The 18,548-nt window shown below is 35.8% G+C and overlaps 1 protein-coding gene and 1 pseudogene across 1 annotated transcript; one reads left to right on the forward strand and one right to left on the reverse strand.

Moving 5' to 3' along the window:
- Positions 1-663: 663 nt before the first annotated feature.
- LOC101141519 (vomeronasal type-1 receptor 48-like) lies at positions 664-1,627 on the forward strand. The gene has a single exon (XM_055392501.2). It carries the CDS (start codon positions 707-709, stop codon positions 1,625-1,627), a length of 921 nt encoding a protein of 306 aa, XP_055248476.1. The 5' UTR covers positions 664-706.
- Positions 1,628-8,773: 7,146 nt separating this feature from the next.
- On the reverse strand, positions 8,774-10,606 carry LOC101143013 (14-3-3 protein epsilon-like; annotated as a pseudogene).
- Positions 10,607-18,548: the final 7,942 nt, after the last annotated feature.

Genomic DNA, 18,548 nt, shown 5'->3' on the forward strand with positions numbered 1-18,548 from the left:
GCAGAATAATGTCCCCCAGTCCCTATAAGGATATTGACATTTGAATTCCAAGATATCACATTACACATTACAATTCATGACAAAGAGAATATAAGGGTGCAGACAGGATGAAAATTGCTATTATACTGATGAAATATCATGTATTTATCATGGTGAGTCCAGTAAAATCACAAGGGTCAAAAATCATGGAAGAGTGATGATGAATAAATTGTATCAAATGATAGATCGTGAGAAAGACTCAAATGAATGTATTTTTAATTGTTGTAGTGAGTCTTTTCACATTAACATACATTTAATTCAATTCAACTGTACAAATACTATTCATTTTATATGCCCAATTGAAGTGCTAAATATTAAATGAGAGAACATAGAATAAGGATATGATTATTCAGATGAATGCCAAGGTACATGAGGAACATAGATAGTATGCACCTTAGACAGGCAAAATTGAAAACGTATTTATTATATATAGAGATTCATAATCATTATATATGTATACATTTATTTGGTTTAGAAAATAGTACAGGAGACACATTATCAAGAATTTATATAAGATGGGGTTAATCAAGAAAATGAGAGTAAAATAAAAATAATGATAATGGTAATCATTTTGAACGCTGACAAAAGAACATTGATGACACAGATCTATTTTTTTCAGGTCTTCAAAACGTTTCTTCTATGTCATTAGGATGAACACACATTTCACATGTTATCTTTCAAAAAGGCCTTTTATTTTCAAGCTGGCATTGGAATCTCAGCCAACATCTTTCTTCTTCTCTGGCACATTTTCACATTCTTTAAGGATCACAAGCCTAAAAACCATGACCTGATCATCTGTTACTTGGCCTTTGCCCACATAGTGATGCTAGTCATTGCAGCAGAGTTATTGTCTCCAGACGTGTTTGAATCACTGAAATTTCAGAATAACTTCAGATGTAAGGCTGTGTTCTACACATACAAGATAATGAGGGTCCTCTCTATCTGCAACACCTCTCTCCTGAGCATGCTTCAGGCCATCACCATTAGCCCCAGCACTTCCTGGTTGGTGAGATTTAAACATAAAATCACAAAATACAATATCCTGGGTTTACTCTTTTTTTGGTCCCTCAATTTGTCTTTCAACAGTGACATGATAAGTTACATTGTAGGTTTTTCCAATGTGACCCAGATAATCCTGAATGTCAATAAATACTGCTCACTTTCCCCAATAAATGTCATCATCAGAAGGTTGTTTGTTACTCTGTCGTTATCCAGAGATGTCTTTCTTGTAGGAATCATGCTGCTCTCAAGTGCCTACATGGTGATTCTCTTGTCCAGGCATCAGAGGTGCTCCCAGCACCTTCACAGCACTAGCTTTTTATTAAGAACCTCCCCAGAGAAAAGGGCCACCAAGACCATCTTGCTGCTGGTGAGTTTCTTTCTGGTTATGTACTCATTGGACTTAATTGTCTCATCCTCCACAATGTTGTTATGGGTATTCAGTCCTGTCATCTACAGTGTCCACAAGTTTATGGTCAATGCCTATGCCACTGTCAGTCCTATGGTGCTAATCAGATCTGATAAAAGAATCATCAGTATTCTGCCAAAGGTTCATTGGAAGTGCCATCCATTTTTAACAAGTTGGTGATATTTATTCTGTCATCATCAATTAAATTATTCAAAAACAAAATTTGCTATCTGATTTAAATAAAACATGTGGAATTGCACTTTTGTAATATCTAATTTTTGGTTTTATTGAGATGGAGTCTCACTCTGTCATCCAGGCTAGAGTGCAGTGGTGTGATCTCGGCTCCTTACGGCCTCCGCCTCCCGGGTTCAAGCAATTCTCCTGCTTCAACCTCTCGAGTAGCTGGGACTACAGGCATGTGCCACCATGCTCAGCTTTTCTTTTTTTCTTTTTTTTTTTTTTGGTATTTTTAGTAAAGACAGGGTTTCGCCATGTTTGCTAGGCTGGTCTTGAACTCCTGACCTCAAGTGATCAGCCCACCTCGGCCTCCCAAACTGCTGGAATTACAGGTGTGAACCACTATGCCCAGCCTATCTCAATATTTTTAAAATTTCCTGGTGCTAAGAACTACATGGTGTCCTCAGTTCGGTGTCCTCAGTTCAGTTTCCCCCATGATTTAATATTCCCCAAGCATGTCTCTCACTTCTTAATTTTACCTTTATACAGGAAACACTAATTTTTTTTTCTTTTTTTTTTTTTTGAGATGGAGTTTCATTCTTGTTGCCCAGTCAGGAGTACAAAGATGTGACTTCTGCTCACTGCAACCTCCGCCTCCCGAGTTCAAGTGATTCACCTGCCTCAGCCTCCTAAGTAGCTGGGATTACAGGTTCCTGCCACCACACCTGGCGAATTTTTGTATTTTTAGTAGAGACGGGGTTTCACCATGTTGGCCAGGCTGGTCTCGAACTCCTGACCTCAGGTGATCTGCCCACCTCAGCCTCCCAAAGTGTTGGGATTATAGGCGTGAGCTACCATGCCCAGCCCATATATGTTGTTTTCAATGGCAGGATTTCATTATTTATGTAGATAAATAGCATTTCATTTGGGTTTCTATGCCATGTTTTCTTTATCTATTTGTCCCTCGATGGACACTATGATTATTCCATATCTTGGCTATTGTCATTAGTGCTGTGATAAATATGGGAGTGAAGATATCTCTTTAACATACTGGTTTTATTTCCTTTGTATATACTCCCAGTAGTGGAATTGCTGGTTCATACAGTAGTTTTATTTTTAGTTTGGGAAACCTCTACTTTTTTACGTAATGGCTGTATTAATCTGCATTCAAACCAACAGTGCATGAGGGTTTCCTTTTCTCCACATATTACCAACACTTGTTATCTTTTGTCTTTTTTATGACCATGCTAATTTAACAACTCTATTAATTTACATTTTCCTGATGTCTAGTGATATTGAGCATTTTTTCATACACCTGTCGACTATATATATATCTTGTTTTGAGAAATATCTATTCAGGTTTTTGCTCATCTTAAAACTGGGTGATTATGATTTTTATTTCTGCTGTTGAGTTATTCGAGCCCCTTACATATTTTGGATATTAACCCCTTATCGTTTGCACATGTTTTCTCCCATTCTGTAGTTTGTCTTTTTTCTTTTCTTCTCTTTTTTTTTTTTTTTTTTTTTTTTTTTGAGACAGAGTCTTGTTCTTGTTGCCCATGCTGGAGTGCAGTGGCACGATCTCAGCTCACTGCAACCTCTGCCTCCCGGGCGGGCTCAAGCGATTCTCCTGCCTCGGCCTCTGGAGTAGCTGGGATTACAGGCGCCTGCCACCATGTCCGGCTAATTTTTTATATTTTTAGTAGAGACGGGGTTTCACCATGGTGGCCAGACTAGTCACGAACTCCTGACTTCAAGTAGTCTGCCCGCCTTGGACTCCCGAAGTGCTGGGGTTACAGGTGTGAGCCACCACGCCTGGCCTGTAGTTTGTCTTTTCACTCTGTTGGTTTTCTATGCCATGTAGAAACTTTTATTTTAGTATTTTATTAACTTTTTTTCTGTTTTCTGGTTTTATACAAAGGTGAGACATTTTGCTCTCACTGCTTTTATGAGCTTTTTTTTTCATGTTGGTGTTATGAAGTTTGACCTTTTTAAAATTAAGGTTTATTTTATTTAAAATTGACATATAATTGTACACATTTACAGATACAGTGTGATATTCCAGTGCATTTATTCATTGTATAATGATATAACTAGAATAATTAACATATCCCTTGTTTTCAACATTTGTTATTTCTCTGTGCTGATAACACACAAAATTCTCTCTTCTAGCTAACTTAACCCATGTAATAATATATTATTAGTTATAGTCACGCTACTGTGTAATATAACACAAAAATTTATTTATTTATTTATTTTTGAGACAGAGTCTCGCCTTGTTACTGAGGCTGGAGTGCAGTTGTGCAATCTCGACTCACGGCAACCTCCGCCTCCTGGGTTCAAGCAATTCTTGTCTCACAGCCTTCCATGTAGCTGGGATTACAGGCATTTGCCACCATGACCAGCTAATTTTTGTATTTTTAGTAGAGATGGGGTTTCACCATGTTGGCCAGGCTGGTCTCGAACTCCTGGCCTCAGGTGATCCACCTGCCTTGGCCTCCCAAAGTGCTAGGATTATAGGTGTGAGCCACCTCGCCCAGCCTATTCTTTCTGTTAAATGGTAACGTTGCATTCATTGGCAAACCTGTTCTCATCCCTTCCTCTCCACATCATTTCCAGCCTCTGGTAACCACCATTTTACTCTGCTTCTGTGAGATCAGCTTTAAATTTTACATAAAAATGATATCATGTGATGTTTGTCTTTCTATGATTGGCATATTTTAATTAACATAATATCCTCCAGGTACATCCATGTTGCTGCAAATGGCAGGTTATTATCCTGTTTTAGCAAAAACAGTATGGAGATTCTTCTAAAACTTAAAAATAGAACTACCCTGTGATTCAGCAGTTTCAATACTGGCAATTTCAATCAATGTATTTCAAAAGGAAATAAAAGCAGTATGTCAAAGAGGGTGTTTATTGCAGTGCTAATCATGCTAGCCAAACTATTACTTCACTTAAGATTTTTTTCATCTCTTTTTGACACATTACACTTGTAAACTTTCAAAGGATTTAAAGATTTTCAGTTTTAGAAACTATCTAATCACCAGTTCTTTAAATTTTTTTTGTTTATATAGTCTAGTAAAGGAATTAGATGTTCATTTCTTCTCAATCCTATCTTCATATATGAATAATTTCATTCTCTATTGACTTGTCTTCTGTAAAATATGTAACTATATCAATTTTGCTTAGTATTCGATTTTATTGGCCTCTCGTCAGCTCAGTGTATTTTAATATGTAACCCATATGTTGTACATTACACTGTTTCACCACATTTGTAATAGCTTACTTTCAATTTGCTTATTTTTTCAGATATGACTTGAGAAGCTTAGTTTTTTTTTCTTTGCCCATTACTTTGGCTGTTTTTCATTGTATTGACAAATATTTAAACATAAGCTAAATATCTGATGTTTATGTACCATATAATTTCTTTTGACCCTTCATCTTGGTGGTTTATCTAATTGTGTGCAACATAATGCATAACTTAGTTTTCACATATGGAAGATATCATACTTGGAATGTCACCAGTCTGTATATTTCTTCGCTGATTCCATGTGCCTTGTTGGAAGTTGAACAACCCACATGAATCTGACGTTCTTGTGATTAGTCCTGTCTGAATAGAGCACGTGCTTCTTAGGTTGACTACTCCACTGGGATTATTCCCTTCATTTACTTCTCGTCCTGGGAATTTATATTTTTCTTCAACTATATTTAGCATAATATGGATTGTTTTAACTTCTTGACAATTTTAATTGTCTGTATTAAATGTTTAAAAATATATATTATTTTCCTGAAAAGCATAAATAGCAACAGTTGCATACATTAGTAAAATGTGGCATAGTCTGACATAAAACGTCATCTCGTGTGAAATCTCAAGTCTCTTGATGTAGAAGACCTCCTTCCCAATACATCATATTGTAGTAACTTGTGAAGTGTGATTACTTTTTACTATTATGTATGTATTGTATATGTATTATGCACAAATTTCAGAAACACTCCAATGAATATATAGCCAGAATTACTGTTTTATATCATAGAAAGCTAATATGGGTTATTTACCTTAATTCAGATTTTTTTCTAGAATTACTATTATTTCTCACAGCACTTCCCTGATATCAAAAATGTAGTTGGATTTAGATTTTTTATTTAATCCAGAAGATGTTGAAAAAGGTTTTAAGTGGAGTTTACCCGTGGCTAGATAGTACTTGTTAATTACCTTTAACTTTTTTTTACATTTATTGAGGTATAATTGACAGACTAAAAGTATATATATTTAGGATGTGGAATATGATGTTTTGAGACATGTTTATATATTTTTTAATTACCTCGGTTAAGCTAGTTAACATGTTTATCACTTTACATAGTTACTTTGTGTGTCTGTGTGTGAGTGGATATGAGTGATAAGATTACTTGAGATTTGATTTTGAAAAAATTTTAAGTATACAGTATTATTAACTATAGTCACCAGTCTGTATGTTGCATTCTCAGCATTTATTTATCTTATAGCTGTAAGTATGTATCTTTAGACTGATACCTTGTCATTTCCTCCCACATCCTAGCCTATAGTAATCATTATTCTTGTTTCTATGAGTTTGAGTTTTTAAAGATTTCACATAAATGTGAAATCATGCAGTACTTGTCTTTCTGTATCTGACTTATTTCACTTAACATAATGTCTTCATGGTTCATCAATGTTGTTGAAAATGGCGGAATTTTCATCTTTATTAAAGATAAATTACATATATTAGTTTCTTTATATATTCATCTATGCTAAGTAGTAACCTCTGTAATTTATCAAATTATCTTTTCCATATTATCATTCAAATACAATCTTGTTTTGCATTTATTATTATTAATTTTAATAATAATTAAAATTATTATTAATCCTGTCTTTAAAAAATTTTTATGAAATTCATGGGGCCAATTCAATCTGCCCTCTTGATAAAAGCCAAAGTTACATGTCAGTTTTACTAATTTGGATTTGATTGAGATTTTTATTGCCTCAAATAATAAGTATAAGCATTAAGGATAAAAATACAGTTATGTTCTTCATCTTACAACAAAGCAATCTTTGGGTTATTTATTGGACAAAAGACTTAATCTATATTATTATTTCTATTTTTTATGTTACTTACCTAAACGTTTATTACACATAGAATGCCACAAAATATGAATAAATTGGTAGTCACAAATTATGAAAGTAAAATTAAGAAACAATATATGCTTCCCAGAGAATGTCTGTAAAAAAAATAAATGAAGTATGTTTTAGGTGATGCATATTCTAATTCCCCTGATTTGATTATTACATATTATACACTTGTATCAGACTATCACATGTATTACATAAAGATATACAACTATTATGTATCTGTAACAATTAAAAATAAAAAAGAAAGTAGATATGAATATATGTATATATAATCATGTAACAAGTAAAGTATTAATTAAAAATATTTCCACAAAGAAAAGTTTACAGCCTGATATCTTATGTGTCAAATTCAATGAACATTTAATAAATAATATCAATTGTTTAAAAAAACTTTCAAAAATTGAAAAGAAATTTATACTTTCTAACTCACAACACGAGTTATTATACAACAAAATATATGACAAAAATGAAAAAAATTCTCCAGATTGAAAAATAACAAAACTGTCTTTTTTGGCAGATGATATAATTTTCTATATAAAAATATATAAGGGGTTCAATAAAATATCCCTAAAACTATAAAGTTAATTAATGTCACAAAATGAAAGATCAGAAAACAAAATTAAGTTGCAGTTATAGATGAAATAAATCAATGAAAATGAAATAAAGAAAAAATCATTTATAATAGCAATAAACAGAAATATTAACAAAGTTTTAAAAAGTACAAATGTATTACACTCGATTTCTTAATTCAGAAAAATCATAGAACTGAATACATTAACATACATTAAATAATCAATTACCATTTTTAAGATTATAATATCTCACAGATCTACAGATTCAATAAAATCTCTTCAAATTTTTAACTAGTTCTAGTGGAAATTGACAAGTTCTTCCCAAAAACAAATATAGATAAGCTGGGCTTGGCGGCTTTGGGAGGCTGAGGTTGGAGGACTGCTTGAGGCCTGTAGTTGAAAAAGAGCCTGGGCAACATAGGAAGGTACTGTGTCTACAATGATAAAAAAAATAAAATTAGCTGGATATGGTAGTGCATGCGCATAGTCCCACCTACTTGGGAGGCTGAGGTGGTGGAATTGCTTGAGCACAGGAGTTTGAGGTAACAGTGAGCTTTGATTGATCCACCTCACTCCAGCCTGAGTGGCAGAGTGAGACCCTGTCTCTAAAAAAAGATTTTAAAAAACAATATAAATGTGCACAGAATACCAAATACACAAAAGTCTTTAAAAACAATTTATACTTTTTGATATAAATTATTATCAAAGATAGATTCATATAATTAATAGAATATATTTGAAGATCCAGCTGGGCGCGGTGGCTCATGTCTGAAATCCCAGCACTCTCGGAGGCCGAGGCAGGTGGATCACTGGGGTCAGGAGTTCAAGACCAGCCTGGCCAACATAGTGAAATGCCATCTCTACTACAAATACAAAAAAATTAGCCAGGTGTGGTGGCATATGCTTGTAATCCCAGCTACTCGGGAGGCTGAGGCAGGGGAATCGCTTGAACCCGGGAGTCAGAGGTTGCAGCGAACTGCGATTGCACCATTGCACTCCAGCCTGGGCAACAGAGCGACCGTATCAAAAAAAAAAAAAAAAAGACTATCTCAAAAAAAATCCATTAAAAAACACATTGATTTATGGCAAATTAATATTCACAAAAGTTCCAAAAAATTTAAATGTGGAAGAAACATCTTTTCTGGGAATTTTTCTAAGAACATTGGCTATAAACATTTAAAATAAAAAGTTAGACCCCTATCTCAAATCAAACATACAGAAATAATATAAGCTGTAAGGCTAAATGTAAGAGCTAAAATGACAAATTTCTCACAAGAAACATGGAAGTAAATTTTTATAATCTTGTATTATTTCTTTTGTTTTTTACATTTAGGTTTGTTTTATTTAATGTTAATTCCATACTGTGTTTCAGTAAGAACGATACAGATTCTGTATCTGTGGCTCCAGTCAGATATCCAGTAGTACAAATTAGCTTCCAGTTACATATACTGAACAAAAGAGATTGAGCTAGCAGAGGGCAGGAGTGAGGGGAAGGAGGTAGGGGGAGGGAGAAGGAGAAGAAACAAATAATTGAACATGCATGCAGGCTTTTCCATACCACCTGCAACGCTAACCTGCTTCAATGGGAGCGTAAAAGTAGGCAAGAATGAGCAGCCACGATTGTTGAACTGTTACCAGCACCATGCTTTCTAGTAATATTTCAGCAGAGTTTGAAACACTTTTTACAGCAAAACCATTACAACTCCTCCCTCCGCAAACAACGTTTAACCATCTCAAGCTAACACCCAATTACTTTGAAACATTTGGTATAAAATACGGTTCAAACAATTAGAAAAACTGAAAAATGATACCAGTTAATGCCTCTATAGTGTGATTAACATCTCCCTTAGATGCTTGCATCACCTAGAAGTCTAATGGCTTTCAAACGTAATTTCCATTTCTAATGGTAATCTTGCCACATCTGCCACGGAGACAATACAGTAATGTTGAAAAAGCCTCTGCGGTCCTGTTAGTGTCTTAAAGAACCTAAAAGCTGGGACCAGTAAAATTCACAGAAATTCACTTCTCTAAGAACTTTTGAAAACTGTTAAAAAACAAACAAAACACACACACACACAAATCCCACAAAAAACAACAACAGGGCAGGAACCTAAATTCTGAGGCCAAATGTAAAAGTCAGATTTGGTGGTTCTTAGTGACAATGGGGACTTTCCAAGGGGTGGGTGGGATGGGGAAGAGTGGGGGGGTCAGGGATGGTTTCTCTTGTTGGCTTTTATATCTCACTGATTTTCATCTTCCACGTCCTGCAGTGCTTCTTTATTCTGTTCTTCACCATCACCCTGCATGCCTGAAGTCCATAGTGTCATTATAGCTTCCTTCACTCAGCGTATCCAGTTCTGCAATTGCATCATCAAAAGCTGCTTTTGCCAACCTGCAGGCACGGTCAGGGGACTTAAGAATTTCATAGTAGAGCACTTTGGGAGGCCGAGGCGGGTGGATCACGAGGTCAGGAGATCGAGACCATCCTGGCTAACACGGTGAAACCCCGTCTCTACTAAAAATACAAAAAATTAGCCAGGAGCGGTGGTGGGCGCCAGTAGTCCCAGCTACTCGGGAGGCTGAGGCAAGAGAATGGCGTGAACCCGGGAGGCGGAGCTTGCAGTGAGCCGAGATAGCGCCACTGCACTCCAGCCTGGGTGGAAGAGCGAGACTCCCTCTCAAAACAAAAGAAAACAAACAAACAAACAGAAAAACAAAGAATTTCATAGTAGAATAAGGAAAAATTGAGAGCAAGACTTAAGCGAATTGGATGCGCAGGTGGAAGTTCTGTCATAGCAATATCACTAGCAGCTTTATAACCCACTAGGCTGTTCTCCACAGCCTCCTTCCTGTCATTTCCTGTGGCAAATTCTGCCAGACACCTGTGGTAGTCCCCTTTCATTTTATAATAGAAAACCTTGGACTCGCCAGTGTTAGCTGCTGGAATGAGGTTTTGTCCAGTACATACAGAAAGTGACAACAGATTAACTTCAGCTCAGTCTCAACCATTTGCTGATATTCCCAAATCATTTTTAGCTTGTCTTCTCCCTTGTTTTGTTCTTTCTGTTCAATGCTGATTATTCTCCAGAAGGCTCTTCTAGCTTCAATCACATTGTTATATGAAACAGATAGGAGGTTTCTTTCTTCAACTGTCAGCTCCACATCCATCCCTGCTACTTTCTTCATTGACAACACTATTCCTTGGAAGATACTGCGGGTTCAGTTCCAAAGCACGTTGTATTGCTCAGCATGCTGGCCTGCTTTGCCTGGTAGCAGATTCTCTTTTTTTTTTTTTTTTGGAGACGGAGTCTCGCCCTGTTGCCCAGGCTGGAGTGCAGTGGCTCTGGCTCACTGCAAGCCCTGCCTCCCAGGTTCACGCCATTCTCCTGCCTCAGCCTCCCGAGCAGCTGGGACTACAGGCGCCCGCCACCACTCCTGACTAATTTTTTGTATTTTTGGTAGAGACGGGGTTTCACCGTGTTAGCCAGGATGGTCTCCTGACCTCGTGATCCGCCCGTTTTGGCCTCCCAAAGTGGTGGGATTACAGGCATGAGCCACCGCGCCCAGCCACCAGATCCTCTTGATCATCCATAGTGGCAGAGGCTCCCACAGGGTCTGTGCGACGGAGGGAAGCAGATAGCGTCTCTGACTCTCTCAGCCTCTCGTTCCATGCCCGGGCAGCAAAAACGGTGGCACCTCAATCCGGGACTTCCACCTGCGCACGCGGACAACTGCTCAGCTCTATGGCAACCGCTCCCTGGCAACTACGGATTTCTTAAATAATACAACAAAAATGCATAATCAAGAAGAAACTGATAAACTTCATCAAATTGAGAAACATTTTTTTCAAACACCAAGAAGAATATATAATCTAAGCTGCATAATGAGAGACAATATTTCAAATTATATATCTTCTTAGGCTCTAGTATCCGGAATATAAACAAAACCAAAACAAAACTCTTATATGTCAAATAAAAGGACAAATTACCAATTAAAAATGGTCAAGGGACTTGAATATATGTTTTACCAAAGAAGATAGACAAATTACTAATATGAACATAAAAATATACTCAATATAATTTCCTACTAGGAAAATAAAAATCAAATGACAATGAGATAACAATGAACACACTATATTGGCTATAACAAAGAGACAATAACAAGTGTCGGCAAATCTGGAAAGTATGGAATTTCTATGCATTGCAGCTGGAAAGGTAAAATAATGTAGTCATTTTGTAAAACAATTTGGCAGTTCTTCAAAATTTTAAACACAGAATTGCCACATGGCCCAGAAATTTTTCTCCACATATGTATGCAAAGGAAATGAAAACCTAAGTCACACAAAGACTTGCATGTGAATGTTCACAGCAGCAATGTTTATAAGAGCCAAAGGGGAATACCATCCAAATGTCCACCAGCTAGTGAAAAAATATGTGTCATATATATGCAATAAAATCCTCAGCATTCAAAGGGAATTAAGCAATAATCCATGCTACATTGGAAATAAACCTCAAAAATAGTAAACTAAGTGAAACAAACTAGGTTTCAAAAAGATTATGTAATGTATAATTCCATATATAAAAAGAGTCCATAAAAAGCTCATTGATAGAAAATAAATTAATAGATGTCTAAGGCCTGGGTGATGGTGGAGAGTGAATGAAAACAAGATAGATTTTACTCTGAGATGATGAACATATTTTAAAGTTAGTTGTGATTATTAGTATGTAACTCTGTTAAAATATTAAAAACAGGCTGGGTGCGGTGGCTCATGCCTGTAATCCTAGCACTTTGGGAGGCTGAGGCGGGTGGATCATTTGAGACCAAGATTTTGAGACGAGCCTGACCAACATGATGAGACTTCCATCTGTACTAAAAGTACAAAAAAATTAGGCTGACGTAGTAACGCATGCCTGTAGTCCCAGCTACTCGGGAGGTTGAGGCAGGAGAATTGCTTGAACCCAGGAGGCAGAAGTTACAGTGAGCCAAGATCCCACCACTGCACTCCAGACTGGGCAACAGAGCAAGACTCTGTCTTAAATAAATAAATAAATAATTAAATAAATACATTGATATTGTACAATTACAATGTCATTGTATTATATAAATTATATCCCATAAAGCCTATCAAAAATAAACATGCCAAAAGTATTAAAATAGTTTCTGACTTTAAGAAATCCAAGTAACAGACTTTTAACACCAAAGTTATTTCTGCTGATTTAATAAATATTAAAGAAAGAAGAAGATACTTTAAATATCACAAAAGGACACAAGTGCAACCAAAAACATTATAGAGGTTACGTAAGCAAAAAGAAAACAGTTTGTAAGGAGTATTTACGAACAGGAACCATCTGGTTTTACTAGACTAGAAAAGAAGTCATTCACAGAAGACTACTGTAACTCACAGATTGTTAGAAACAAGTTATGTCATCATAGAATTAAAACAATTCATTTTAAAAATTAAAAACTAATTAAATTTTTAAATTAAAAAATCATTAAAATTAATTAATTAAAAATATTCAGAGACTCAATCTAACATAAAGTTAGTTGATGGCACCCGTCTCTACAGTTAGAGTAGCCTATTGCTAATGCAAAAGCTGCACATTCGTCGCTTCTTCAAAACCAATCTCAATACCCAAATCTGATACTAATCTCTAAATTTATTACTATAATTTATGAGAAGATATCTGCCTATTTTTTAAATTATGTAACATGGCTAATGTTCAGTGTTTGAAGGTTTTTATTAAAAATAACTTAAATTTTTTATTTACAACTCATTATGGAAATTAAAAATGTAAACAAAAGATATGGAAATTATACAAAAATTCATGAGTACCCATCACAAGGCTCCAGCCATTATTTTGTCTTTCATTTTCAATTATTAACTCCATATTTTGGTAAAATGTTAAAGTAAATATAAAAATCTGTATTGTTAAATTTGTAGAAATTTTGTAGCTGTAACAAAGAAAACAATGAAAATATTATTATGATTCCTCATAATTTTTTCTTTTTTGAGACAGAGTCTTGCTCTGTTGCCCAGGCTGGAGTGCAGTGGCATGATCTCTGCTCACTGCAACCTCCGTCTCCCAGGTTCAAGGGATTCTCCTGCCTCAGCCTCCCGAGTAGCTGGGACTACAGGTGCGTGCCACCATGCCCAGCTAATTTTTTGTATTTTTAGTAGAGATGGGGTTTCACCGTGTTAGTCAGGATGGTCTCTAACTCCTGACCTCATAATCTGCCTGCCTCGGCCTCCCAAAGTGCTAGAGTTACAAGCGTGAGCCACTGCACCTGGCCAAAAATATTTTAAAATATATATTTGTGTGTATATTTATGGGATACATGAGATGTCGATACAGATGTGCAATATATAATTATATCATGGGGAATGAAGTATCCATCCTCTCAAGCATTTATTCTTTGTGTTACAAATAATCCAATTACACTCTTAGATATAATAAAATGTACAATTAAATTATTATTAACTATAGTCACGTTGTTGTGTTATCAAATACTAGGTCTTTTTCATTTGTTCTAACTACTTTTTGTATTCATTAACTATCCCCGCTTCTTCCCAACCCCCACCACCACCCTCCCCAGCCTGTAGTAACCATACTTCTACTCTCTATTACCATGAGTTTAATTTTTAGCTTCCACAAATAATTGAGAACATGTAATATTTGCATTTCTTTCCTGGCTTATTTCACTTATCATAATGACCTGCAGCTCATGCTGTTGCAAATTACTGGATCTCATTCTTCTTTATGGTTATGTAGTATTCCATGGTGTATGTACCACATTATCTGGTGTTCTATGTACCTCTTTATCTGGTCTTCTGTTGATGCGCATTTAGGTTGATTCCATGATGTTGCTATTGCGAATAATGGTGCAATGAATATGTGTATACATGTGTCTTTATGATAAAATAATTTATATTTCTTTGGTTATGTACCCAATAATGAAATTGCTCAGTCAAATGGTGCTTCTGTTTGTAGTTCTTTGAGAAATCACCACAGTGCTTTCCACAATGTCTGGGCTAATTTACATTCCCATCAGCAGTGTACAAGCATTCCACTTCCACCACAACCTTTGCAGCATCTGTTACCTTTTTGTTTTTTTGAGACCGAATTTCACTCTTGTTGCCCAGGCTGGAGTGCAATGACACAATCTTGGCTCACCGCATCCTCCGCCTCCCAGGTTCAAGCAATTCTCCTGCCTCAGCCTCCTGAGTAACCGAAATTACAGGTGCCCGCCACCATGCCTGGCTAATTTTGTATTTTTAGTAGAGACGGGGTCTCACCATGCTGGCCAGGCTGGTCTTGAAATCCTGACCTCAGGTGATCTGCCCACCTCAGCCTCCCAAAGTGCTGAGATTACAGGCATAAGCCACCACACCAGCTCTTTTTTTTTTTTTTTTTTTTTTTTTTGAGACGAAGTCTCACTCTGTTGCCATGCTGGAGTGTCAGGCTGGAGTGCAACCAGTGGCACGATCTCGGTGGCTCACTGCAACCTCCGCCTCCAGAGTTCAAGTGATTCTCCTGCCTCAGCCTCCCTAGTAGCTGGGACTACAGGTGTGCACCACCACGCCCAGCTGATTTTTGTATTTTTAGTAGAGATGGGGTTTCACCATGTTGGCCAGGATGGTCTCAATCTCCTGACCTTATGATCTACCCGCCTCGGCCTCCCAAAGTGTTGAGATTACAGGTGTGAGCCACCATGCCTGGCAGCAGCATCTGTTACCTTTGAACTTTTTAATAATAACCTTTATAACTGGTGTGAGATAGTATCTCATCAGTACTTTTAAGGAAAACTTGAAGGTTTTTTGGAATAAAAAAAGTCTTCAAGATATGTTATCTTAACAGAAACCTTCCCCTTTCTTGAGCTAATCTGTATCCTTCACTCTAGATTAGTAGAAATCTAGAAATTCAGTGGCATAAAATATTGTTGCCCAAATATTGAAATCCAATATTCATCACCAATTTTAAATTCATTAGTGTTGGATAGTAGAGCTGTGGACCCAGAAATGTAAAATATGTTTTAAATATTCTAAAGGTTCTGTCAGAAAACACTATTTTGAAATTAATTTTCTAGAATCTTTCATAATATTCTCTCCTCTCTACTGAACATAGTACTAGGTTGGTAATTGGAGAATCCCAGCAAGTCATGTTACTTTTTCTGACAAAACAGGTCTTGCTATCTCTAACCCTCATTTGATCTGCTGCCTTAAGCAAATAAAAGAGCCCTGGAATGTGAGGAGACATGAGACAGTAGTCAAATACTAAGATAGGTAAGCATGAATGAAGCAGATAACACAGACCAGAGGTACAAAGGTCAAAAAGAATGCCAGACCTTAAAATGTGATATGGGACACTCTGCTTCAATGGAAATGTTTCCTAAAAAGCCACTTTTCCCTCTTGCTCTCAAATAGGAGCATCTTCTGTCCCATACCCTTAAATTCTCTAAGGACTCTACTTCCCATTCTGTGATTTTCCTTTGAGATTACCATGACAGCCAGAGTCTCCTTTATGGCTTATAAGGTACTGCATGATATGCCTGTTCTTCCATTGCTTTGGGGGGATACAAGAATATCTTTATTTTTGAGGAACCGCATATTAGATCATTTTTAAAGTTTTCTTTTTCCATCATGTCTGAAACGTGTGAGAGCAGTGCTGATATTAAGATTTGTTTCAGGAATCTTAGAAACATCAATGACAAAAGTTGCTTGTTATTTCTCTATTTTTTCTTTCTGATTTTTGCAATCCTAACAGATTTGAAGTGATTGCTCATCATTGTTTTCATTTGCAACTGCCTGATGGTAGGTGATATTGAGCATTCTTTCATATACCTATTTGTATATATTTGTTGACAAAATATTTTGTCTGTCTTCTGTCTATTTTTCAGTTGGATTATCATCATTATTATTATATTTGCCTTTGCTTTGAATTTCTTATATATTTTGAATATTAAACGTATTGTATATATGGTTTGCTCTTGTGAGTATGAAACAATAAACATGCAAATGTATCTATCATTTTAATATAATAAATTCTTTTTGGGGGTAGATCCCCAGTGATGAGATTTCTGAATCAAATGGTAGTTCTATCCTTAGTTATTTGAAAAATTTCCATTTTTTTATAGAAGTTGCATTAATTTATATGTTTCTGCTGACAGTGTATAGAGTGTTCCCCTTTCTCCACATCTTTGCCAATGTTTATTATGTTTTTTTCTTTTTAATAGTAGCCACTATGGCTAATGTAATATCTCACTGTGGTATTACTTTGTTTCTCTGCTAATTAGTGATATTGAGCACTTTAAAAATATGCATGTTGGCTGTGTATGTCTTTTTTGAAAAATGCCTAGTTATTTGCCCATTTTTTAATGCAATTCTTTGTTTTTATTACTATGATGATTTGAGTCATTTGTAAATTCTGAATATTAGTTCCATGTTGGCACATAGTTTGCAAATATGTTCTTTTATTCTGTAGGTTGCCTGTTTAACCTGTTCAATTTTTTTTTCTGTGCCAAATTTTTTTAGTTTGAGTCCCATTTGTCTATTTTCCTGTACTTTTTTTTATTGCATGTTTGAGGCTTTAGTCATGAATACTTTGCATAAACCAATGCCCAGAAGAGTTTTTCTTATATCTTCTTTTAGTACTTTTATAGCTTCGGGTCTTACTTTAATTCTTTAATTCATCTTGAGTTGATTTTTGTATATGGTGAGTGATAGGGGTCTGTTTTTATTCTTCTGTATATGGTAATCCAATTTTCTCAGCACTATTTATTAAACAGGGTATTCTTCCTCTGGTGTATGTTCTGATCAGTTTAGTCAAATATCAGTTGACTGAAGATATGTGACTTTATTTCTGGGTTTTCTATTCTGTTTGCTTAATCTACATGTCTGTTTCTATACCAGTACCATGCTGCTTTGGTTACTATTGTGTTGCAGTATAATTTGAAGTCAGGTAAGTGATGCCTCCAGCTTTGTTCTTTTTGCTTAGGATTGTTTTGCCTCTTTGGGCCCCTTATAAATTTTATGGTAGTTTTTATCTAATTCTGTAAAAAATAATGCAGATATTTTGATAGAGATTGCAGTAAATCTGTAGATTGCTTTGGGCAGTATGGTTATTTTACCAATATTAATTCTTTCGATCCATGAGCATGAGATGTTTTCCTTTTTGTGGCATTTACATTTTGTCTAATCAATGTTTTGTAATTTACCTGTAGAGATCTCTCATATGTTCCTATGTATTTTATTTTTTTTTTGTAGCTATTGTAAATGAGATTGCCTTCTTGATTTGGTTCTCAGTTGGATCATTGTTTGCGTATAGAAACACAGTGATCTTTTTTATTACTGTTGTATCCATTGTAATGTCTATTATTTCTGATTTTGCTTATTTAGATCTCTCTTATTTTTGCAGTTAGTCTAGCTAGCAATTTATCAATTTTGTCTTTTTGAAGAACTAACTCTTTATTCTGTTGATCATTTGTATTGTTTTTAGTCTTTATTTCATTTGATTCTGTTCTTTGTTATTTTTTTCTTCTTCTAACTTGGAATTTGGTTTGTTATTAATTTTCTAGTTTCTTGAAGTGTGATGTTAGGTCCTTAATATGTAAGCTTTCTACTTTTTTGATGCAGGCATTTAGTGCTATAAACTGCTGTCTTAGTACTATTTTTTGCGGTATCTCGCAGGTTTTATTGTATTGTGTTTCTATTTCCAATTTGTTCCTACAAATTTTTGCTTTTCATCTTAATTTTTTACTTGAGATGGGGTCTCACTCTGTCACCCAGGCTGGAGTGCAGTGGCACAATCTTGGCTCACCGCAACCTTCACCTCCCAGGCTCAAGCAATCCTCCATCCTCAGCCTCCTGAGTAGCTGGGACCACAGGTGTACACCACCACACCTAGTTATTGTTTTGTATTTTTGGTAGACACAGAGTTTTGCCATGTTTCCCAGCCTAGTCTCAAACTCCTGACTTCAGGTGATCCACCTGCCTCAGCCTCCCAAAGTGCTGGGGTTACAGGTGTGAGCCACCACCCCTGGCTGACCATCTTAATTTCTTAATTGACACGGTGACTGTTTAAGAGTATGTTAATTTCTTTGTAATCTTATAGTTTCTGAAATTCCTCTTGATATTGATTTGTAGTTTTATTCTACTGTGGCCTAAAAGGTAGTTGATATAATTTTGATTTTTGAGGGTACTTTGTTG

Source organism: Gorilla gorilla, chromosome 6 (genome assembly GCF_029281585.2).
Source record: "Gorilla gorilla gorilla isolate KB3781 chromosome 6, NHGRI_mGorGor1-v2.1_pri, whole genome shotgun sequence".
NCBI classification, from domain to species: Eukaryota; Metazoa; Chordata; class Mammalia; order Primates; family Hominidae; genus Gorilla; species Gorilla gorilla.

Coding starts and splice junctions, on each gene's coding strand:
- LOC101141519 (XM_055392501.2), top strand. CDS start 707: ATGTTATCTTTCAAAAAGGCCTTTTATTTTCAAGCTGGCATTGGAATC.